We start from the raw sequence: 18,719 nt of genomic DNA on the forward strand, positions 1-18,719 counted from the left end.
TTTATATCCTTTTTGACCCCTGCAGAGCACCATACGATTACCTTTCAAATAGGGCTATTGACTACAACATAATCAGTTGTTAATATTTCATTGGTTCTCTCTTGTTTTAGCATGTGTTCATAATTTCTTTGTATGTCAGCCTGGCCAAAAATGATGTCTGCTCAATTTGGCATGTTTCACAGCGCTTTCCAAAATAAAATTATTGACTCAAAGCCCAACTACGCAATATGCTTGTTTAGCATGTTTTTAATAATATTTTAATACATTTTCCCACCCCGGACATCACTTTTGTTCACTACTGTATTATATAGCACCGTTTCATAAGAATGACCTGTTTGCATGACAAATGCTGTGACTGTAGAGGCTGTACCTGAGGTAAAGGAGTGTGAGCGTCTCTTTTCACTGGTCCAGCCCTGAATGGAGGACACAGAGGACAACTTCTGTCTCAGAGACTCGCCATGAGACTCAAACTCATCCTCTACAGAGAGAAAAAACACAATATGAATCATTCAACCTCTGCAGTACAAGGGCAGACAGTATAATAGAGTGACAAAGTACTGGAGGTGAGAAATAATGTGACCAAGGTGGAAATGACAGAATCCAGAGAGCTAGATAAGAAGTGCTTCTACCGAAATAGAAAGCCACTGACGGCAAACAGATGTGACCATGCCTCATAATGTCTGTGTGAAGCTCGGCTCATAGCAGAGTCCTCTACTGCCCTCTTTTGGATGAAAACATTTGTCGTGCATATTATTCATTTATTAGTATTATTTCATTTACAAGTATTATTGGCCAGTGTTGAGGAAACTACTGTCAAACTAAAGCTAAATTTATCTCATCAATGCTTTTAATTACATTATACTTAAGATAAATTACTTATTTAATAGATATTTATTTTAAAAATGTATTCGAAAACAAGACAAAATACTGATAAAGATTTTTTTAACTACTTTGAAGCTACTTATGGAGGAAACATCTAAAGTTATACACATGTATTATAAATTATACATTTTATCACACTCCGAGACATTTTTCTGGAACAATAACAATGAAGGTTTATGAAATACTATAAACTTGAGTACTTTATAATATATTCGTAATGAACAGCAGCATTTAACTAAATGGACTTGCTGTAAATGGCAATAAAAATACATATTATATAGATAAATAGATGGACAGATGGACAGAGACAGAACGACAGGTTGAACAGAAAGATGGATGGATGGGTGGATGGATGGATGGATGGATGGATGGATGGATGGATGGATGGATGGATGGATGGATGGATGGATGGATGGATGGATGGATGGACGGACAGATTAAAGACAAACAGATAGATGGATTGATGGACATAGATGATAGATAGATAGACACAGACAGACAGACCGACAGATAAAAGACAGACGGACGGATGGATGGACAGACAGAAAGACAGATAAAAGACAGATGGACAGATGGATGGATGGATGGATGGATGGATGGATGGATGGATGGATGGATGGATGGATAGACAGACCGACAGATTAAAGACAGACGGACGGATGGATGGACAGACAGAAAGACAGATAAAAGACAGATGGATGGATGGATGGATGGATGGATGGATGGATGGATGGATGGATGGATGGATGGATGGATGGATGGATGGATGGATGGACAGACAGAATGACAGATAAAAGACAGACGGAGAGACAGACGGACGGATGGATGGACAGACAGAAAGACAGATGGATGGATGGATGGACAGACAGATAAAAGACAGATGGATGGATGGATGGATGGACAGACAGAATGACAGATAAAAGACAGACAGAGAGACAGACGGATGGGTGGATGGATGGATGAATGTGTGGACAGAACAAAAGATGAAAAACAAACAGATGGACGGACGGACGGACGGACGGACGGACGGACGGACGGACGGACGGACAGACAGACAGACAGACAGACAGACAGACAGACAGACAGACAGACAGACAGACAGACAGATAGATAGATAGATAGATAGATAGATAGATAGATAGATAGATAGATAGATAGATAGATAGATAGATAGATAGATAGATAGATAGATAAATAGATAGATAGATAGATAGATAGACAGACAGATAGATAGATAGATAGATAGATAGATAGATAGATAGATAGATAGATAGATAGATAGATAGATAGATAGATAGATAGATAGATAGATAGATAGATAGATAGATAGATAGATAGATAGATAGATAGATAGATAGAATATTTACCAGAATGACCTGCATTTGGGAGTGAGGGGAGCAGCAGACCCTGATGTCTTTGGTGGATCTGAAGGCCGTCATTGGTCTGCACTATGATCTCTTTGGTTCGGCCTGAGGCAGGCTGACTCTGTGCTAAAACGGTGGTGGTGACATAATTTCTCATGGAGCAGTGACATTTATCTCCACACTGACAGTCTGTGATAGGAGGAGAATGTCTGGAGAGCGTCGCTGAAGACCCATGACATGTCGATCTGTTCACTACAGGACCACTGGAGGCTGTAGAGAGAGAGGATTTCATCTGAATATGACTGTAAAAACAGACTGCTAAAGACAGAGCGATAGTAAATGGTATAATACCAGTGTGTGCTTGGATTCTAAGGATCCATTTCTTCATCATAAATCGGGAAGAGGCACTAAGAAGATACTCAGATCCATCACGCAATCTGAGAAAAAAAAAGGTAAAAAAAGTGATTCAAAATACATTCACCTATAACTAAAACAGCTCTCTAGTTGTCCATCATTTACCTCAAGCAAAAGCAATTGGGTTTTTTGGTGTACTCCGGCGATGGTTCACACACTGCTCCGATTAGGTTCAGAGGAAGGCTTGTCACACAGCTCTATATGGGGTACAAATATAGACTCGTTTTGGTTAACTCATATCCTTAGCTTGCTAACAGCTGCTATTAAATGTAATTCAAATCCAATTCAACCTTGCAATATAAGTTAACTAATGATGTCTGTTTACAATAAAGGAACAAAAAGTCTTCAAGCTTACGCTGAGTGTATCTTTCCTGTCCTGATAGAAACATATTGTTTGTTTGTACAGCACAGCATGACAGGAGTTCCACGCCCTGCATGGAGCCTGAAGAAAAAGCACATTTATTGGTTACATAAAGAACAACCTAAAATACACCATAATAACTTCAACTGACATCTACCACAGGTAAAAGCATTAGGCCTGTGGCACAAAATGCTCATTTGTCTTGGTCTGTGTAAGGAAGATATCTCTAATTGGGATATTTACCTTCTTTCCACCCAGCTGTAGTTTGTGTTTCCTCTCCAGAGTACCTTCCATAGACGGCAGTTCCAGTTCTTGTCTTCCCCTCTGAAAAAGGCCGGTTCAGAATAACCAACTAATATTTCACACTGAATAGATACAGTAATGTCTTTTATTATTTTGAAGAACTTTTAAGCAGAATTGTAAGTAAATCTCATATACACTTCTGCAATGGTCTATCCAGTGCAATTTAACTTCTGTGTACCTGGATATCAGAGTCATTGGCGCCACCCAATCCCATATGGACAGACAGGAGGCTCATGGACTGGTCCTGTGAAGAGAGGAGGACACAAATCAGTGCATTCAAAGACAGATTAAATGTCCACTAATAATACCTACAACAATACGGATATTGATATGAAAAGTGCTTTTCACAGTTTAATTTGAAGTTAAAGATTTCCAAATAAAACCCTCAATCCTCCTGGGAAGATCCTACTTTACCCTTTTAGTGCAAACGCAACAAAATTAAGAGCATTTTATTATGTATTTTATCATTCTTTTGATCCCACATCAAATAACGGGAAATGTAACCGGACACCTCATAAACCAGCCAACCAAGGAGTACTTTCTGGCCTTAAAGATAATCCTAAATTTCCGCTACTACTGTGGTGGCGCTCATGCATGCTCATCTCATTAAAATCATTCTGAAGGCAGCATTAGGTAACAGCTCAACTACTTAAACCAGGTCCAACGTCCAGCAGAGTTTCCCAGCAAGCAATTTTGTGTTTAAAAGACGTCTAATAGCGTTCCAAACACACCCCTGACGTCTAGGCTAAAACAAAGCAAAAACTGACCTTTCAATGAAAATGTATTGGACATCTAACCATTTCCCAAGAATAGACTAGTCAATATATGACATTAACATATCAAAGAAATTAATCCAAACACCCTGCAATCACTGCTGACTTTACTTACATGATTAATATCATATATCTCAAAAAGTAAGTTACTCATAGCCGGAATATCTCAGGTCTATAGATAAACGAGACTAAAAAATCTGTGAAAGGACAGCTATTGCTTGCTGGGATAGCTCTTATTTGACCCAACACCTTCCCTGATGTTTCTAGTAATCCTGAAGACCTTGATTTTCTTAATTTGGATTGGAGCTAACTTCTGCAGGACACTGGATTGGATTCCCCCAACTTTCTAAACCACAGGGTTTGACAATATTTATTGCCAACTTGTAGACCTCACCTTTAGAAACCCTGTTTCCTCCTCCTCTTCCTCCTCCTCCTCCTCCTCCTCCTCTCTATAATGGTAGATATACTTTTGCTGGTCCTCTATTTCAGGTAGTTTCACCAGATCTGAAGCGGTTTCATTAATGGCCACCTGTTTGTAAACCTGTTCCTGTTGAGTGAATGCAGCCCAAGACCTCCTGTCCCCTTTATTTGGAATTTGCCACTCTTCCATTGAGTTCTGCTGCTTCCCACAACCCACCATAGACTGGATAGATGGTGGAAATCGAAACTCCGCCACAAGAAGGTTGGGTGCGGAGGCTGTGACCAACTTCCTGTAGAGTCCTGCTTGCTTTTTGGGTGAGGGTTCCCTGTGCTGGTCTGGAGAAGAGGTGGCTGTCAAAGCCTGGTAGCCATTATACATGATGTCAGAGTTTAGACTCTGTCTGTAGCTGTTGGTGTGGTTCCAGATGTCCTCCAGCTCCTCCTCTTCCTGCTCAAACTGTTGGTGGTCAGGGTGAACCGGATCCTCAACATCTATAGATAAAGTACGGCTTTTGTCTTTGGAGAAGTCCAAGTTCCTGTTGGAGACTTCTGTATCCAAAGATGGTACCTTTCCGATTGTCCTCTTAGGCACTGGACACTCTGAGGAGTCTACGTACAAACCCTCTGAACCCAACTTGAAGCTTCCTGAGCTGGAGTGACCAGAGTCCACTGAGTCCTCTCTTCCATTGGCTCTGAAGTTCAACACCACCTGGGATGCTTGGTTTGGACTCATCCGTTGAGTCTTTGTTGGCCTTTGTAAGATGTGTCCATTAAGATTGTGAACCAAGGTATGGATGCTAGGACATACATGAATCTCTGCTGTAGTTGAGCTGTGGCTGGCTATCCCTTGGCTTTCATCTTCTGGAGAACTTCTATAGTGGTTTTCTTTGTTGTCAAGTTTAGTTCCCATTGTATCCCAACTAACCACCTCTTCTTTGGGCATTGTACTTATCCAAGACAGGTGTTTTTGTTGGAGTAATGAGGGGTGATTCTCCTCAAAAGCGATGGCTTCAATGACTGGAGAAGGTGGAGGAGGGAATTCATCATCAGTAAATGAAATGGTGTCAACGCTGATCCTTTTGGAGTCTTTACAATCAATTTTAAGGATTACTTCACCTGGAGAAGTATGTTTGGACTCTTCTTTTTGCGTTGGAGGCGAGCGGGCTGTTTTAAAGGTGCTCAGAGGTGTTGGGCGATCAACCTGAGAGTCCTGGTGTTGAGAGTCTGTCTTCTTTTGCTCGGGAGGGCCAATTGTAATGACATCTTGAATGCTAGGGATAAGGCTCATATCTTTGGGAAGGTCAAAGCTTAACACAGAGCCCAAGGACAGAAATCTACAGTGGTTCTTCACATGTCCTTGGGTGGCAACCTCTAAGGTGTGGTGAACTGGCGATCCAACCTCTCCGGAGCATTCTGCATCTATGTCTTTCACCAAAGGGTTTTTCATATAGTCCAAGACCTGAGTCTCTTCGCTGTTTGGTTTCCTTGCATTTTTCCGCTTCTTCCTTTCCTTCAGGGGCCAAGTGTGTGTATCGTATATAACCGGTTCATGTACAGGTGGCAAACCAGCCTCTTCTGACACCTCTTCTCCCATGATCTTCTGAATGGTGTGTCTACGGTCGTCTTTCTTCTTCTTCTCCTTCTTGCTCTTCCTCTTAAGGCTACTGAAGATTGAGATGTTGCCGTTCTTTGGCAAGAGGTGAACAGAGGGGTTTTTGGCCTGCTGAAGGGTGTCTTCTGTGGAGGACGAGGAGTATGGAGAGGTGCAAGGGGAGGAGAAAGCGTACAGGGAGGTCCTGGGAGAGGAGGAAGAGGGCCTTGGGGCTTTGTCTTTGGGTAGCGTCATACTCTCATACACTGGGGCTACTGCCATGTTGTTTTCCATAACATGTAAGTAAGTACTTACCTAAAACAAAAGGAAAAATAGTTTTAGAGTGTTATTTCATTACTTTTTTCTCCCATGCATTAAGGGTGTAGCATGCATAAGTATCACGCTTCAATACATAGTTCTAGAGGTCGATCGATTGATCGGTTTTGCGATTAATCTGCACTGATAACTAGGGATGAGACGAAATATCGTTTGACAAAATATCGCGATACAAAACGTGACGAAACGCATCGAGGTCGAAAAAAATGGATCGCGAAATAAAGATAGATGGCACTGCTGCATGATTTGCGTAGTATATAAATAATTTAGTGTATTATATGTGTGTGTGTGTGTGTGTGTGTGGCAGACATAACAAAATACAGCGCGCATTTTCTGTTTGATCTGAGGCATAGCCCGTAGTTGGAAAAAGTGAGAGCAGTCAGACAAAGGATGTAGCAGCAAACATTAATAGGGAAAGAAAATGGTTGACATTAGCATTAATATTCTAGACCAAAAATGCAGTTATTGCCTACATAAACTACCATATTTTCTTTTTAACTTTTATTAGACTCCAGAAAGAAAAGGTTTTTTTTTCACTGAGCACATTCTCTGCAGTCTGAGCGCGATGCACTGCAGCTCACTCTCGCTCATGTCTGAGGTAAATCTTTAACACCATCACCCCGCTTACAGTACACGTGTTTTATTGAACTAAATACATTACAATCGGCTAAAACGAATGCACAGGTTACTTTCCTGAACAAGCGCTCTCCCGAGTCGTCCGTGTTCTTCACACTGTCCACGTGAATCGCGGCCCATTTCGGCGCGCACACGCAAAATACCGGCAGTTCAATACGGAATGCGGATCTCTTAAAGGGGCCGCACTATATTCCTCCTCGTGTAATATGGACCTCCTCCAGGTATGGTGTGGTTCTGGTTCGCTCACTGGTACACTTTAACAATTTTTCATACAAACTTTGCCCTAATCTGAATTAAACTGCCAGTGTAAAAACTCCCTTTATATTGTTAAAATGAGAGAAATCACTACTTACTCATTATTTTTAAGTTTACGCTTAAGAGACATTTCTTAGATAAACATATCTATGACCTTTGATATGTCTAGTCTACATGCTGTATTGATTATTATTGAATAAGTATGGTTTCACTAATAATAAATGTACATTTGCATAAAGCATGCATATTTGTCCATACCTATGTTGATTAGAGTATTAAAAACTTAATTTAAACTTAATTGAAGATATATTTACAATTGCTAAAAAGGTGCGATTAAATTGCGATTAATCACGAGTTACCTCATGACAATCATGCAGTTAATCGCGATTCAATATTTGAATCGATTGACATCCCTACAGTGCCCTCCACAATTATTGGCACCCCTGTTTAAGATGAGGTCGCAGACTTCTAAAAATTCTCCTTTTTTTTAAACAACATAGAACCAAAATGCAAAAAAAGAGAAAAATCCTACCTTTCGTTTAAGTACATTACTTAGGTGGTAAAAAAAAACAGATTTGGAAAGAAAAATATATATTTTGATATCGTATCGTGACGTATTGTATCGTAACCCTGGCATATCGAGTTGCATCGTATCGTGTGTTTAAGTGTATCGTCCCATCCCTACTGATAACTATTGCTGGAATAATTGGTTATCGGCAAAAATCCATTCCAATAGTTTTTCTGGGTCGTGTCCAGTACGAGAGTGGCCTCTAGAGGCTAAATAAAAAATATTACTGACACCTGTGGAGTTTGTTTTGACACGTGAGGCTTCACTTTAGAAACAGATTTAAAACAGTCAATGAAACTCTACGTGTTTTCATATCATTATTAAGTAATTTATTTGTTGACTAGATGCTGCATTAGTGGAGAACAACAGTATGTTTGCCGTCGAAGCTGAGAGGATGCTAACTTTAGTAACTTACCTCAAGCGGTTAAAACAATGTGACAAAAATACACTCAAGTCCGACCCAAATGTTTAATCTCTGTTCTTAGGCTCTGTTCTTGGACCACTTCTATTTAATATTTATCTGCTACCATTAGGTCACATTATCCGTAGTCATGGTCTTAGCTATCATTGTTATGCTGATGACTTGCAAATTTACATTTCAGCCCGCTCCATCTCCACTCTCCCCCTGGACTCATTGAATACCTGTATTACTGACATTAAAACCTAGCTTCATAGAAACTTCCTTAAATTTAATAACGATAAAACTGAGGTCACTGTATTTGGTCCTTCATCCATTCTAAAAAAGTCTGAACTGAGTCTACTTATTGATGGGTCCTCCGTAATTCCATCTCACACTGCTAAAAATCTAGGCGTAACATTTGACTCTGCTCTTACATTTCAGGCTCATATTAGTTCAGTTACCAAGACTTCATTCTACCACCTTCGTAACATCGCCCGACTACGACCAGCTCTCAGCACTAAAGATACCGAAACTCTAATCAATGCTTTAATAACCTTACGTATTGACTATTGTAATTCACTGCTTATTAGGCTTCCCGCTAAAACTATCGCTAGACTACAATATGTACAAAATTCTGCTGCCAGAGTCATCAGAGTCAAAAAATCGGACCACATTACCCCTTTGCTCTATAATCTTCATTGGCTACCTGTCTCTGTCCGCATCCAATACAAAATTCTACACATCTAACCTTTAAATGTCTGCATGGACTTGCTCCCCATTATTTATCTGAGCTCCTGCACTGGTATTGTCCTCCACGTACTCTCCGGTCATCTGACTCTAGACTACTCAATGTACCTCGTTTCCGTCTCTCTACTATGGGTGGAAGATCATTCAGTGCTGTGGCCCCGAAACTCTGGAATTCCCTCCCCTTTTCTCTACGCGACACTGTTACTATATCCTCCTTCAAGTCTCAACTAAAAATATATATTTTCTTACAATATTTCCAATCTTTCTCTGCTTAGAATTGTTTTTCTCCTCTGTATATTTGTATGTTTATGTCCTATATTGTGTATGTATGTATATTTTGTGTACAGCGACCTTGAGTATGGGAAAGGCGCTATATAAATAAAACTTATTATTATTATTATTATTATTATTATTATTAATGTCACAATTGTTACCATCTATTTGCATTAGTTTATATCCAGCTGGTCAGTTTAAAAACGGTTGATTATCAGTTATCGGACAGTGTGGGCCAATATAGTTATTGTTATCGGTAAAATCCACTATCGGTCAACCTCTACAAAGTTCACCCTTTAAAGATGCATCATGCTTATTATCTGATGTGCAGTGGTCCAAAAATGATTTAAACAGTTAGGTCACACACAAAAAATGCATGAATGTCATTGCATTACATAGCAAAAGTTATGAAGTGACATCTGCAAACAACTGTTGATGTTGTTCACCAAGTCATTTTTCATGCATATATGAAATGAGTTATTGTTGAGTTCACACAGGTGCAGCTCATCACATTAATTATCAACATTCACAAATGTTTTACAACGTCTTCATTTTGGACCATACTTGTGTTATCTTTATAATAAATGTTACTTGGTTTGATATTTTATCATCTTATGCAATGGCATATTTAAGTCTCGCTTAATTTTCCAAAACTTTTTATGGCCGGTGCAATTCATAATTCAAACACTGCTGCACAAAAATTATCATTTGTATAATCATTTGTGTAAATAAATGTGTTTTAGTATCTGAGTAAACAGCACTTCTGTGAGTGTTTGGCTCAAGCAGACAGTCCATTAGATTTACATAACAACATGAACACACACAAAAGAACACTAGCAAGATTTTTCCTTTTTTTACTCCGGGATTTAATAAGAATCATCTGCTCTTAAACATGTCGTCATACACAGCTGTAATGGCTTGACCTTTGACCTTATGACTAATCTTGTGCTGCTCTGGCATCCCCAGACCATAAATCACACAGGCCAGTCAAGAGGGCCTTCTAGAAAGTTCACAACAAATTTCTCCATCATCCCCCTCTCCTGCTGGGAGCCATTTCTAAACTCAGCGATCATGGGAAGCGAAGGGTGAGGTCACATCTCAACACAGCGCTGCTGTCATGAGTGGGTTTACATCAGGCTTAAAGACAGCTTACGTAAGAGTGAAAAACTCCACTTCATGTATCTAATCACCTCTCTTATCATCTGCTTCCTCTGTCTCTATCCGTCCATGCATATCTGATTAAAACAACCGATTTGCAGAAAATCTTTAGATCTAACAAAAGCCCCTGGCCTCTGCTGCCGTTTAAAGAGAATACATAAAATATTTGCTTCAGAAAACTTAAAACACTCATTATAGTGTATATTTATGGTCTTAAAGGGGCAGTGATTTCTGAGAAACGCTGTTGATACTGGAAATCACCAAAACAAACGTGACGCATTGTGATAGCCTCGCCCCCAAATTCACAAACACGCTATGCAACACAGGTACCTCCCCCCTAATGAGTGGACACGCCCCTTAGTGCTGAGTGGCTACAAGTGTGTTTTGGTGCTTGATCTGATCCAATTTCAACACAGTTTCTCAGAAATCACTTACTGCACCTGTAGTTTAAAGATGTGTTTTCTGACTTTGTGTGATCAATTGCTCTGATCTCTGTGGTCTCAGCAGCATATAAATTATGCTAAGTTTTTGTATAAGTTCAGAAGACTTGAAACACCCAGTATAGAGTATATTTTTTGTCTTAAATGTGTATTAAGTGCTTTCTGAGATTTGCTGTTGATATTTGAAATCACTAGCAGGGCTTGACATTAAGCATGTTCATGTGCTTGTCTTTTGGACAAGTAAATAATTTATTCACTTGTCCGAGTAAAAAATGTGCTTGTCCGGAAAAAAGCTCGATTTTTATTTAATTTGTGTGTGTGTGTGTGTGTGTGTGTGTTGTAAATATAATTTATTCTGAAGCAATATTCTTACCAATGTTCAATCAGCTTTGACATATTTAAATCTGCATATTTGTGAGATATAATTGTTTTTTTTAATCATTTCAAATTTGTGATATTTTTATCTTTTATAAAGGGCATTTCCCCCAATCTTATTAAATATAGACTATGCTTCAGGTTTAATTTTGTATTGTTAAATTTGATCAACACATTAAATTAAAATAAGACACTATAAGGGCTGTTACCAATCAAATTAAATAAGTTACACTGAAAAATAACAACTGCGTTAAATAATTTTTTGGGACTTGTAGTTTTGAATAGACAAAAAAGAAATGTTGGAAAGAAATGTTTAAACATGAAACTAAACCTCCAGTAGGTGGCAGCAGGTGGGTGTCTTAATGAGTGAGTCATTGAGTCGTTCATTCAAACGATTCATTCAAACGCTGAATCGTTCAGTAACACACTTGTTGCTGTGGGACGCCGTACGGTTCTACAAATGAACGACTTTCGCTGCTAAAATAGAACAAAACACTCAATATTGCATCTAAAATGTAAGTGACGTTAAGTGAATGTTAGTGAATGTTAATTAATTGTTTATGAAGCTGTCATATGAAATCAGTCATTTTCAGTCGTGATGATATTCAGGAAACAGCTTAAATGCTCTAGTGTTGTAATTTCTCCTCGAGAGGCTGCACGAGCATCAACAGCGTGACCTTGTTATCGTCATTTCATCATATATATTATTATCCACCACTATCGATCCCCACTTACACTAAATTAATGCACAATCACTCTTGCATTTTGGTGATTCGCTAGGTATTTTTTTTGTTTTATTCAGGCTCTTGTCCGTTGGGCAAGTAAAATTCTTTTTCACTTGTCCCTTCGAAAAACCCACTTGTCCCGGACAAGCGTTAATGTCGAGCCCTGACTAGGGATGAGCTGATTTGTACATTTTGGCTGATAAGCAACATATTGGCCAATAAATCCAAAAGTCTCACCATGAAAAGCCTAATCGGACCGATACAATAACATAAAAAAATGAATATATTGTGAAATAGAAATAACCAAAAAAAAACACGCCCCATTTTGATAGCTCTGCCCCCAAATTCAACACAGGTACCTCCCCCCTAATGGGTGGACATGCCTCTTAATGTTGATTGGCTATAAGTGGGTTTTGGTGCTAGGTCCGATCTACTTTCAACAGTTTCTAAGAAATCACTCACTGCACCTTTAATTTAAAGATGTTTGTTGTATGACACTATCATTGAAACATGTATGCATTGAGTTTCTCACAATTTCTCTGTGATTATATGCTCTGATCTCTGTGGTCTCATCAGCAGCATATAATAACACAATGATCATTGAAACATATGCATTGAGTCTCACAGTGTCATGAAGCAGCTTTATATGTGCTGAAAGCTCAGAGGACATAAAAAATCCTGCTGACAGATATCAAAATGCATCTAAAATTAGACAGCATGACCGCAGCTAGACAACTTCCCACAAGCTCTAATCCTCATGATGTTTTCAAAAAAAATCTGAAAGCTGTAAACATACAGGAATGGCCAAAATTTGCACAAAAAAAACTTCTACTGACCGAAGTTTACACTTCATAGACCCTAATGTCATAATAAAAGGAGGATACAGTACCGCAAATCCATTTAAGGCTACTATATGCTACTATATTTTTAAGCCCCTGTAACCGTTCCAAGAAACACACACTTTTATTTTTGTTGCAATTACTTTCAAAACTTTCCCAAAGACAGTTTTGTAAACAACCCGAATGTTTGAAATGAGGCTTTATGTGTATCTTGGAAGAGTTTCTAATGCTTCCCATAAACTGGCAGTGGAAGTGGCTATTTCCTCAGTCATCTTTTCGTTACCTGCCTGCCTATACCTGTTTGCAATCTCCCCTAAACCGCAGCGACCCGTCTTCCATCAAAGTCTCTGTTGCGTTTCCAACCACAAAACAAATAAATGATTAGGCCAGAGGCTCTTTTTCAGAATAGCATATTATTATAATACGATTTTGAGATGTACTGCAATGCTTCAGTATTTAAATTTTAAATGATAGGATGAGAGGATTTCTCAACTGAAAATCATGGTGTTAGTCAGTCCATCACACCAAAGTCCTCATGCACACAAACACATTTTCTTTGTTTTCTCATGCAGGGCCACCAACCAACCGTATTTACCTCTTCTGCACTGTGTCGGTAAATCGTTTTCTTTCGCTTTAAACTACCAAAAAGCCCCTGGCAGCGCCTCCAAAAGCTTTTACAGGCAGAAGAGTGAGACTCAGCAGGCTGAAGGAGAATGTACAAGAGAATAAAACAGAGAAGGATGTTGTGAAGGAAAGAGAAGAGAGAGAAGAAAGTGAAAGAGAACACAAACTAGTGCATAAGTGATCGTGTCGTCTTGTTTGCGATGTTTAAATCATTCTCACCCTGTGCACAGGCTCGGGCACCGGCACGCCACCTTCCCTGCCGGGCGCCTGTACCTGGATTTGTGTGTCTCCGGAGTTACTGAAGCTGAGGATGAGGTTGACTGTTCCTCCTACAGCAGAGGGACTGGGATCCTTCAGCACCAGGTACGGTGAATCTGGACTCTCTGAATGACTGCTGTCATCGCTTCCTTTAGGGCTGACGCTCTTCATCACCTCATATTCATAACTGTGCTGCAAACTATCCTCCATGTCACCAGGGGGGCTTGTGAGGCTTTCTTTTCTCTTCTGAGAGAGTTCGGGTGAGGTTTCCACCTAAAAAAGGCAAGACAAAAAAAAGAAATAAGTAAAGTTATATGGGGTTGTTGAATTATTAGAAAAATAATGCACACACTATTGTTTAGAGGATTTATTTCAAGACAGCTCTTGTATGTAGGACTCATTTCTAACGCATCTAAACCCCAGAAGTAATTTTTTAACGGAGGCTTCAGCCACTTATAGCAGACTATTGCAGTTATAATGCAGTTATTAGAGAGAGAGAGAGAGAGAGAGAGAGAGAGAGAGAGAGAGAGAGAGAGAGAGAGAGAGAGAGAGCGAGTATGTGAGTTACCTAATACAAAACTGTAAGTTTATCTGCTTCAAGAACAGCACCGTTATTACCTCTCTAGTGGGAAATGTCATGTAATTTTTAATGGGGTAGTTTACCCAAAAATGACCCCATTATTTACTCACTCTCAAGCATGTCATCCTAGGTGTATATGACATTCTTCTTTCAGATGAATACAATCAGAGTTATATTAATAAATGTCCTGGCATTATAAGGCAGTGACTGGCAGCCCACAATTTGAAGCTCAAAAAAGCGCATACATACACTTTTAGCAAAAGTTGAATACGGAAGGTGGTCCACCGAAAGCTAGATATTTTACTTTATAACGTGTTAAATATGGATATTTTTCTTAAACAAACCCATCGGGTCACTTCAGAAGGCCTTTATTAACCCCCCAAAGCCTTGAAGGACATTCTGCCATTCACTCCCATTATAAAGCACAGAAGAGCCAGGACATTTTTAAATATAACTCTGATTGTATTCGTCTGAAAGAAGAATGTCATTTACACCTAGGATGCAGTGACGGTGAGTAAATCATGGGGTAATTTTCATTTTTGGGGGAACTATCCCTTTAAGTTGTTAAATTATTTTACTGATAAAATCGTCAGAGCAGCCGACAACACTTTTCTCCACAAGTGTGTGTCTGTACTGTATGTGTGTACGGACTGTTTGAGCAGGAGAAAAAGAGTATGTGCTTTCATATTAAAACATTATTTTGTCACAAAAAACAAATATTTTGTTGTATTTATCCTATTTTTATCCTATATTTCTTTGCTTGGTCAGTGTTGCTATGGGTTTTGGTTCTATTGCTGTTGTAGGATCTCTGAAATAACAGACATCATTTGGCGGAGTGATATGGAACTGTAATACGATCAAAACCTGCCTGGAACTACTTTATCCGTGCGTTTCCCTGAAAATAACTGCACACCTTAGAATGTTCGTCAACCAATCAGATTCACGCATTCAACAGCTCCGTAGTATAAGAAATAATACATATCTTATTTTGGGACCATTACGTTGATTTTTATGATAATGAAGCACCATTAATGAAGGGGTTCTACCTGTGGTTGCGAGGTGCAGACCGTGGCTTCAGAGTAAATGGCATCTGTCTGAGGTTCTTCAGCCTTCTGTCTGCTCAAAAGCTGATCCTTCTGAGCCCTCCAGTGGACCAGGATCCATCCCAGCATGCTCCTCAGCTCCTCCATCCTCTCTCTGATCTGCACGAGACAGAGCAATGGAAAAACATTCTATCATTCTTGTTTCTGTCATCGCAGGGGAACCTTTTATTGGTTGTACTACTTTCATAGGAGACGTACTGTAAATTAGTTGTCAAATAGTAAGAGAAGAGCTATAAAACTTGGCAAAGCAAAAAAGCAGATCTTAAAGAGGAGGACATATGCTTTTTTTTTCCATGTTCATCTTTCTTTAGTGTGTGATGTTGTGTTCGAGTCCCTCCAGCAGGAGTTCTTCTCTATATCAGTGTCAGTGTTTCTGAACTCCCTCAAACGCCTCCATGGTAGTCTTGAGTTTTCTTCCTGGAACAAACAAGCTGCAATATTCCTCATTTAAATAATTAATAGGCAGAATAAAGGGGCGGGGCCTGGTTGAGTTAGTTAGTAGTGTTAAAACTGCCGGTTATGGTAAGGGGCGGGGCATTTCCCAAACATGCTCGAATCGCTTGACCAATCACAACATACGGATCCAGCCAACCAATCAGAGCACATTGTGATTTTAAAGGAGGGGCTTCATAGAGACAGGAACTACACAGAGCGTTACTGACAGACAGGGAAGAGAGGAGCTGCAACAATAGAGAATATGGGGGAAATAATATGTTTTTTTGAACATTCAAGATTGAAATCCTTTTCTAATAGAGCCTTAATGCAGCACTAGGTAATTTTTCAACCTTCATAATATATTTTCAAGACTCTTGTGATGATACATCGACTTACAATAGGCTGAATGACACGTCTGCCATAGCTTGATGGGGTCTGTATCGTTTTTAATCGTCCTTTTAAACTTCGAGTTTCGGGTAGTAACCCGAGAAAAAAAAGAACTACAAAATTCGACTGCTTTACGGCATATACGTCACTTCCACCAACACCCACACTTCCGTAAATTCGGACGTGCGAGCCCAACTTTGTTCGTCGGATAATATAGTCATGTCCCAAGCAGCACAGACAAATAAGAACATGTGACCAGCGTTTGCTCGTCGGCGTGAGCTGAAGGAGGCGTGCCCGACCGATGCTGTCCTGCTTGTTATGGTGATTACCGACCACTCAAACATTGAACTGAAGTATCATATAGATTCTGTAAAACGCTAACCAATAGACTACTATAATGATGCTGGCTTGAAAACGTGAGCATCGCGATTATTTGGCGTTTGAAAAAAATAAAACCCATGAAATTATATTCATATGACATGCTGAAACATGCCACTGACTGTACCTGGGATGAAGACATTTCACACGCGCCGCCAGAAGAACACCTGCATCTGAACTCCTCCTGCAGTGTTCAGGGGAACTGTTAGTGCTGCACCAACCCGCGGGCCGCTTTTATGAAGTTATTTGGCCCGCACCGCACCACTGTATATATTTTTACAACCCGCCCCGCACCCGCGACCATTAAATATACATACGGGGTCCGCGGGTTATGAGACGACCCGCGCATCACTAGTTCAGGGCTATCAGGGTTGTCATGTCAACAAATGCACGTGCGACGGCATCCCCTGCTGTAGGATTACAGAGCTTACGACAGTAGTTGAGGACATTATTTTTTCCCAACGGTAGGGGGACCCCCAGGGCAAAAGTTACCAAGTGCTGCTTTAAACAGTTTAAAATGACATTTAAAGCTTATTATGATTTTTCTTTTATTTATGCAAAACATACTCTACCATTTTGTTAAGGTGATGCTCGTCGCCAAAGAGTTTTTCTCCAGCCACGGTGAGCTGATCAAACTCTTCAAACTTCTGTTCAATTTGCCGATCCAGAACCTCAACCAGAGGCTCCTGGTTCTCTCGGCTCTGGCGCAGAGCACTTTCTGAGAAAATGCAGGAGCGGGTGTCTTCTGTCCAAGAGCTGTGGGAGAGAAGATGAACGACAGAGGGATGAAGACAAGAGCTTCAGGCCAATACACACAGCTCAAGATGATGCTTACCAGACCTTTCTCCAAATGCATGAAGAGAACACAATGTGAACAGGCATATCCCATCAATAAACAAAGCATTATTAATAAAACAAACTCTGCAAATAAATTCATAGAACATTCCGGTTGAATCACACCAAAACATGTCCAGGTCACATTTTACCCCGAAATCAAAACAAAGAAATAAAACATTACATCTATTTTAGGACCATTATGATGTTTTGCATTATGCCATTATTTTCAATGACAATTACTCAAATGTTACCAAAATGTATATTACTGTTAGTAATGTGTACAGACATTTCAATTATGCACATTTTTAAAGTTTTTTTTTAATATTTTGATTTGTTATTAGATTCTTATCACTCACCTAAAGTATTTTTTTAAATACATATTAAATAATATTTACCTACTTACTTATTAATCAGCATTAATTAAAAACAGAACAAATATTTATATTTTCTTATAACAAATTACAACTGTGTAGTAATTTTAGGGGAAATGTGCCACGCAAATATCATGATTTGAATTGATGATTTTGAAAGATGGTGGTTTTGGTGTGAATTATGACCTGGACATTATTGTGAGGTGAACCTTAAGAAATAAAGAAGGTCTTATTTAATAGTTTCATTATTTCCTTACATCATCGCAAGGTAGTTCCTAAAGAAATGGCGCAGATGCCCGAACTGCAGGAGTCTCTTCTTGTTTTCGGCCACACTCCTGCCGAGCTCTCTCCAGGCATGCAGACTGGTCTGAATCTCAGTTCCTACAGCATTCATCCTCTCTGGACACACATCTGACAAACGGCTCGCCAGACTCTTCATAGCCCCGACCTCCTCCTTTAGGATCCCGTATTCAGCCTAGAGAAAGAAAAGACGCCCATGTGTGAGTTCAGAGTGGTAAACTACCTGTGTTTGGAAGTATAAACCCTAAAAGCAACCATATGCTTTACATATGCAATGCTGACATCACTGACAGTTTCTGAACTCAATTAAAAGTGTTAAAGGCTTAATAAGAATCAAGCCGCTCAGTGTTTCAGATCTGCGCCTGCAAAACAAGATTGTCAGATGCCTTGTGCATGAGCGTCAAACTATTTTAGTATGAGCCATTAGGTCATTTCTTGTGCTTTGGGGTTTCTAGACAGCTGTGCGTGTTTGTGCGATGCACGCTATTGAGGTTGCATTGCAAACTAAGCACCCCACAATGCACAATGCTGTAGTCACAAATGAATCCACTGACACATACAAATGCACATCATAAATGCCAAAACT

At 39.6% G+C, this 18,719-nt stretch overlaps 1 protein-coding gene across 6 annotated transcripts in view; it reads right to left on the reverse strand.

Annotated features, from left to right (window-relative positions):
- LOC137045694 (spectrin beta chain, non-erythrocytic 1) overlaps positions 1-18,719 on the reverse strand; it is a 70,540-nt gene that overhangs the window by 3,435 nt on the left and 48,386 nt on the right. Inside the window, exons 20-32 of one of the 6 annotated variants that reach the window (XM_067422552.1) lie at positions 18,091-18,308; positions 17,198-17,381; positions 15,369-15,524; positions 13,704-14,015; positions 13,456-13,563; positions 4,492-6,423; positions 3,503-3,568; positions 3,265-3,345; positions 3,016-3,102; positions 2,766-2,857; positions 2,598-2,683; positions 2,259-2,516; positions 371-478 (exon numbers count right to left, since the gene is read on the reverse strand). In XM_067422552.1, the coding sequence (XP_067278653.1) occupies positions 371-478; positions 2,259-2,516; positions 2,598-2,683; positions 2,766-2,857; positions 3,016-3,102; positions 3,265-3,345; positions 3,503-3,568; positions 4,492-6,423; positions 13,456-13,563; positions 13,704-14,015; positions 15,369-15,524; positions 17,198-17,381; positions 18,091-18,308 (3,688 nt within the window). Of the gene's footprint in view, positions 1-370; positions 479-2,249; positions 2,517-2,597; positions 2,684-2,765; positions 2,858-3,015; positions 3,103-3,264; positions 3,346-3,502; positions 3,569-4,491; positions 6,424-13,455; positions 13,564-13,703; positions 14,016-15,368; positions 15,525-17,197; positions 17,382-18,090; positions 18,309-18,719 lie in introns of all 6 variants that reach the window. The other 5 variants (XM_067422551.1, XM_067422554.1, XM_067422553.1 and 2 more) reach the window with 5 other exon arrangements.

The sequence above is a fragment of the Pseudorasbora parva genome, chromosome 17, assembly GCF_024679245.1.
Source record: "Pseudorasbora parva isolate DD20220531a chromosome 17, ASM2467924v1, whole genome shotgun sequence".
NCBI lineage: Eukaryota > Metazoa > Chordata > Actinopteri > Cypriniformes > Gobionidae > Pseudorasbora > Pseudorasbora parva.